This window comes from Python bivittatus, unplaced genomic scaffold (assembly GCF_059951505.1).
Source record: "Python bivittatus isolate LINGU-HERP-01145 unplaced genomic scaffold, Pbiv_v1 ctg000120_np1212, whole genome shotgun sequence".
Classification (NCBI taxonomy): domain Eukaryota; kingdom Metazoa; phylum Chordata; class Lepidosauria; order Squamata; family Pythonidae; genus Python; species Python bivittatus.
The window spans coordinates 8,371,195-8,377,979 of record NW_028277037.1 but is presented as its reverse complement, the minus strand read 5'-3'; the positions used below and the strand labels follow the sequence as shown (position 1 = coordinate 8,377,979).

General features: G+C 44.6%; 1 protein-coding gene across 1 annotated transcript in view; it reads left to right on the top strand.

Annotated features, from left to right (window-relative positions):
• The first annotated feature begins 477 nt into the window (after nt 1-477).
• The window catches only part of RELN (reelin), a 320,681-nt gene continuing 314,373 nt past the window's right edge, over nt 478-6,785 (top strand). The window contains exon 1 of the mRNA XM_088134961.1: nt 478-1,105. Within this exon, the coding sequence (XP_087991087.1) occupies nt 832-1,105 (274 nt within the window). The 5' untranslated portion in view covers nt 478-831. The remainder of the gene's footprint in view (nt 1,106-6,785) is intronic.

The following is a 6,785-nucleotide window of genomic DNA, read 5'->3' as shown; positions in this document are numbered from 1 at the left end:
CGGGCTCAAGCGCGACCCGGCCGAGCGAGCCGCGTCGGACGCTCGCGGGAGAGCGGCGCCGAACGCGCCCGAGGAAGGCGCGTCACCAACCCAGACAAAGCAACAACCCGCGGGCGCAGCGGGAGTCTCCCTGCCCGTCTCTTCTTCTTCTCCTTCTTCTTCTTCCTCCTCCTCCGTTGCAGCGACCGCAACAAAAAAGCGGGGCGGTTCTTCCCCCTCCCCTCCCCTCCCCTCCCCCTCCCCACGCAGTCACGGGGGGGATAATTTATTTCCAGCCGGAGCCTTTTTCTACCTCATCTTCTCTCCCCCGCCGCCCCAACGCCTCCACGTCTGCTCCTCCGTGCGACTCCCTCCCGGGAGTGACAGGCGACGAGCGATTGGAGGCGGGTTGGGGGGGTGGGAGCCGGGCGCGCGTGGACCAGCCGACGGCCGGGCAGGCAGGGCGTCCGACCCCTGTCCGGCGCGCGCTCCTCCGGCTTTGCACCGCGCGCCGCACAAGTTGCCCTCGCGAAACGGGCGAGGGCGCTGGGCACGAAGGAAGCGCGCCCCTCTCCGCGCGGGGCTTTAAGAAGGTGCGGGGCGAGCCCGGGCGGGGAGGAAGGCGCTCCTCGCTCCCTCCTCCGCGGGGCGGGAGGGGAGTGACTCGGGGGGAGGCGGCGGTGCTCCTCGGCTGCCAAACTTCGCGCGCTGCCGCCGGCGCTCCCGGCCAGGAACTTCCTCTCCTCCGGCCGACGCGGCTGCCCGGCTGCCCCATCCCGCGCGCGCGCGTCCCCCTCTGGATGAGCGTGAGGCGCGGGCGGCGACGGGAGCAGCGAGCGGCGGCGGCGGAGCATGGCGCTGAAGGAGAGCTCAGCCCCGCCGGCCCGGCGGCGGCTCCTCTCTCGCGGACGGACGTGTCCCTCGCGGCTGGCGCTGCTGCTGCTGCTGGGCGTGATGCTCCCGGCGGCCCGAGGCACCGGGGGATACTACCCGCGCTTCTCGCCCTTCTTCTTCCTTTGCACGCACCACGGGGAGTTGGAAGGGGACGGCCAGCAAGGCGAGGTGCTCATCTCCCTCCACATTGCTGGGAACCCGACCTTCTATGTGCCGGGACAGGAATACCACGGTAAGATCCTGGGCGGCGCGCGAGCGTCTCTTCCTCGGGCCCCTGAGAAGGAGGGTTGGCAGGTCTTGTGGGAATGGCTGACCCGAGTTTCGTCTGCCATCTCCAAGAAGACCCGGCCCAACCTGATGTCTACCAGCCCTGAAGGACTAAAAGTCCCATAATCCTCGACCAATGCAGTTGGGACCGCCAGACTGGGAAAGGTCTTTTTGTGGTCGGGATTTGGCACGCAGTGGCAATGACCTACGGGGCCTTAAGAGGGGGCGTGGGGGGGGGGGCATCGGCCTTTGCCGTCCGGTCTTTATACTCCGGGGAAGATCGACAAGCGAAATAGGGAAAGTTTACGGCCACGTTGTTTTGTTTCATTTAAAAGACTTCTCTCTCTGCCTACCAAGCCCGTTTGACGGGATTGAATGGGAAACGAGCATTACGTTTATACGGTGACAAGTCACTTCGCCCCCTCCCCCTCCCCCTCTCCCTCCCCCAGACCTCAGAAATCTTAAGAATGGCGCTTTCTGCTTCCAAAGTTGAGGGGCTAAACTGCTCCACTTTGGGGTTTCTGAAGCGCAGAGGGCTGGAGGATGGAGGATTTTCTGGGATGAAAAAAGGCGAGAGGTCACTGGTTGCATGTCCGTTTCAGAGAATAACTCCCCTGTGCTTAGTTGCTTTCAAATAACGCCGTGCAGATGACACAGTGCAGGAAATCATAACCTTAAATAGCTAGATCTTCTTGTGTAATGAAGGTAGCGGGGCTTGGGAAAACGTTGGATCAGGAGACCCAGGTTCCAATCCCAGTTTGGCCATTAAGTTCCCTTGGGTGGTCTTTAGTCACCCACTATCTCTCAGCCTGAACTACCTCTGGAGGTAATTAGAAGATAAAACAGAGGGGAAATCCATGGAGAGCAATGCAAGCATTCTCTGGGGAGAAGAAAATGTACGAAATAAGAGCATTGGTGGCCGTTAATTCCCTAGTAATTTAACTGTTGAACCGCATGGCGAGCTGTTTATCCATTGAAGTGGAAGAGTTTGAAGGACTGATGAGTTTGAGAATGAACTCCGAGGACAAACGGAATTGCATTCTCTTAAACCGATTGTAGATTCTGATGGTGAAATGATTCTAGGTATTGTGTTATTTGTAGGAAGATACATTTCACGGGAGGAGGGGAAGAATGACCCACCCTGAGCCTTCAAGAGAGGGTGGGATAAAAATTCTAATTAGCAAAAGGAGAATGCAGACAAGTGCTGCTGGCTGTTTTCTTAAGACGAGAGTAGTGATTTAATGAGGACTTCAAGAACAGTCAGATGCTGGGAATCCACTCAAATAGACCTTGGTGTTGGCATTGCCTGTAGGTATTTGCTGCTTGTTTTAACTGTGACATAAAAAGAAAATGACTGATTATGGGTAGAATTTGCGTGTCACTTATGATGTACGTTACAAAGACAAGTGAATCCTTGGGGGCTGTGCCTTGTATTTTGATCCTGTTTCATTAGTCTCATGAATATCAGTAGCCCAGAGTGAATTTTATCTTTTCCCTCCCAAACTGCATATTAAAACTGATGCTCTATGAAAACTAGCTGGTTTGGTTGATACCTTTCTGTTGCAATAACTGTTCTTCAAAAGAAAATCTGCTTCTGGAAAAGGAGGCGTGAGAGCTAAGTCCAACTCTCAGGATTTGGAAGAGAGATTTTAGGCTCTCTTTGGTGGCCTTTGGTGTACCTTCTTTTTCTGAATAGATAATGGCCTGTTGGCTTGACAAAAGAGTTGAGTGGTGCCATTTAAAGGTCACCCATTAACTTCCATGCGAATGATCAGCCACTGTGATTGTGACACAGGTTTGCCCCTCCCTCCAATGATTGAACTTTGTCACTCTGTGTGACCTCAAGAAAAAGAACTGTTTTGACAATACATGCTGAAAGTGAGGCTGTGATTCGGGATGCTCTAATCTAAAGTGGACTCAGTGAACCAGTTCACTTATTGGAAGATCCTACATTGTCTGTGTTTTCCCTTTCATATTTAAACTGAAGAGCTCCAATAGGTTGAAGTGAATTTCTCTTGGTAAAGGGGGTTTCTTTTATGGAGTAGCAAAACTATTTTCTTACATAAGATGGTGAAAAACACATTTGTCTTGCCATTCTTTTCTTCTTTTATCAATTTCTTCTTTCATGCCAATTTCATTATACCCTGTCTTTCTGTCAGCATGCAAACTGTTCAGTACTTAAGGAGGGGCAGGCGTTGAATATCTCCAAGCAAGTGACAGCAACCAACTGACTTTGGCTGATCTCCAAAAAGCTAAGCAGGGTTGAACCTGGTTACTAATTGGCTGAGAGACCAACAGAAAACTTTAATGCTATAGTCTAGACTGAGAGGTTGGAAAAAATGTCCTAGAAGGCGGCAATGGCTACTTCAACATTCCTAGAACGAAAACTTCATGGGTGTGTCCTAGTGTTAGCACTAGGAATGAAGCTCAACTTGAGGGAGTCTCAACATTTTCGTTGTTGAGCATTGTCACTGAGTAGCAACTACTACAGAGAACTCAGGTGGATGATAAAAATAAGGGAAGCTCCTGTAATATTCCAATGAATTATGATGGTAAAAGCACATTCCATTGTCTCCAGTTCTATCCTCTGACTTACAGAAAAATAAACATCTTTCCTTAGTTTTCTAAAGGTCAAAAGAGTGGGATTCAAAATGTAGCTCCTGAGGCCAAAGCAGGAGAAAGCCCTCTCCCATCTGCTGGGTCAGTGAGGCTCTGGCAGAAGGGGCATCTTCAGAAGGACCTTTCCTACAGATCTTAATGTATGGAAAGATTCAAAATGGAACATGAGATTCCTCTTCTATTTGGGGGTTTGAACAGCTGTTTAACACATTATACTGATATAGTATAGGCATTTATCCCCAAAGCTATCTTAATGTATTGCAATAAAGTTGCTTTCCTGTAAATCTTTATTTTCATTTTGTGAAAATCACCACCTCCAGCATACCTCAAATATCTCATATACGTACTTATTACGTTTTCAGTCCAGAGCTTTTATTTGATAAACTGAAGCCTACTTAGCATCATGATCCAAGTTCACAGTGCACTCATTTCCTAAATAGGCTTATATTTTCTATAGCTTAAATCAAAGAAGCTGAAAAGGGTGGTAGAAATGCTTATATAGGAGAACAAAGAGGAAGAAAGGGATAGAAGAATAAAGAAGATTAAGTTACCACTGGTTCTGTTAACTTATTTTGCTATTTTCTTGATGTCAAAGGTTGTAATCAAATAATTACAATTTGTTGTGTGTTTATTAAACTGCTAAATATATTACCTAGTTACTTTCTTAAATTTTCCAGTAAAACAGCAGGTTTAAAAATCTTGTCATTAATGGTTCATACCAGTTAACAATATTAATCTGTTGCAGTAAAAGCAACAAAGAATCTTTTGCCACCTTAAAGATTAATACAATTAACTTGTTAGCTGGGTTGTGTAGCGCAAGAGAAAGAAATGCAATTTAGCACAAAACATCTCTCTTTGAAGTGTTAAAACAGCTGCATCATTTGTAAGGCTGGCATGGTTGCTTTGAAAGTTATCCCTAGTTGCCTCTGCATGTTCAGTCACAGATAATTCTTCTCCTGGGACCATGTGTGTGGTGAAGTAGCTTTATATACACTCAGATGTGGAGACAACCGAGGCAGCTTTTAAAGTAGCTGTGTGAAACTAGCAAAGGATGCAGCTGCTTTGATACTATCCCTAGGACATTTTGCCAATCTCTATTTCTGAATGCCCTTCAAAGCTCTCCTTGTTAGCCTTTATTTAATTTATGGAACTATAACACTTTTGGTTGTTGTTTTATGTAATGCTCAACACATCAGAAACATAACTATAACACAAATGGGGGATGCTCAGCTGAATTTTATAGAATTTAATTATTAATATGAGGGGATTTATAAGAGAGCAAAATATTTTAACTGATTATTCTTTTAACAGGCACTTCAGGAATTACCTAGTATGGCTGTCAAATGGCATTTTTACCTATGCCATTAATTAAATGCATATGTAGTGAATGCTACATATCTCTTATGTAAATTTACTTTTAAAAACTATGATCACACACTCTAGGTATCAGTACCCCATGTAGGAATACAAGTAAAACAGGAAGGAAATATTATTTTAAATCCTCTTGATATTTTTTAGAGATTAAGCACACTTCCTGGTGACATCTTATTGCCTGAACATCATCTAGATGTGAAAATTGTTGTTATATATTATGGACCACACTATAGTCTTCTACATCATACAGATGAAAGGTTATCCTGGTATATATACATGGCAGGAAAAACTATAGGCAGATCATAGGAAAATGAAATGTAGAAAGACTAAACTGATAATTACAGAAAAAAATGTTGGACGTTAACCAAGACATCCTTGCACTGATAAGATAACATTTTTTTTTTTAATCACACTGCATTGTTACTGTTACAGTTCAGGCCACAAAAGATAGAATTGTGCTTCTTGATGAACTATAGTTTAGCCGACTTTATCATAGTGCATGTGTCACTGATTAGGTCACAAGAGACAAGACTGCACCTCTTGATGAACTATACAGTTCAGCTGGTTTGCGCTGATATTTGTGTCTGAAGCTCCTTTGTTCAGGAGTGTCTACATTAAGGCAGTTTGTACACTTCTTAAGTCAGCTTTACTTTAAATGGATCCCTCATGTGAATTTCAAAAATACAGTATCTGGGATTTACACCGTCTTTTAAATTATTTTGCCCAGGCATAGAATGGCAAGTAATGAATTCAGTTAGATTTTTTGTATCATCATATATCACAATATGAAGGAATTTCTATGCTTTTGATGAATCTAAAAGCTAAAAGCTAGTATCTCTTACTCTTACTAAAATTGAGAGAGTAAACTGTATTATATAAAGCCTTCTCTAAAAAATATAAAATATAAAAGTAAAGGAATGAAATTGACTTGAAAAATTTGGAGTCCAGTCTTAAAACTATTTATTCAATGGGATTAATCTCAAGTAGGTGTATGTTAATGCTACACTAAACTATTTACCAGGGAGTAAGGACTACTGGGATGGCTTCCAAAGAAACATAGTTAGATTTGGTTCATTAGGTAAGCATGGGTAAGGTGGTTGACTACAGTTTTCCCCATATTAATAATTCATTATGCTGGCTAAACCTCTTAGGAATTGAAGTTCAAGAACATCTGGAGGACCATATATTGACAATCCCAGGGTTAAATGCCACCAGAACTTAGTAGGGTTAGCTTAAGACATTATGTTGCCTACAGTGATAGACAAGATTATTTTCCCACTTATTCCATATACAAAATTGATTTTTTTCAGTTTTGAAAACAGTTGAATTTAGATAAACATTGACAACAGGAAAGTTAGTTCCAGCAGTGGACAGTGGCACATTAGCTAAAAAGACACAAGGAATTCTATATGTCCTCTAATACTACATTGCTATTCCATGTCCCCAATGTTCAGCCTGTGGTAGCTGCCTCATTTTACCTTATGGCAAGGCTAGCCCTTGCTCCCACTAGTCCATAAGCTTCAGATGCATACAAAAATATATGTACAGCTAGTCCTTGACTTATGACCACAATTGGGACTGGAACTTCCATCAATAAATGATGCTGTCATTAAGTGAGTCATGCCCAATTTTTTGCCACAGTCGCTAAGTGA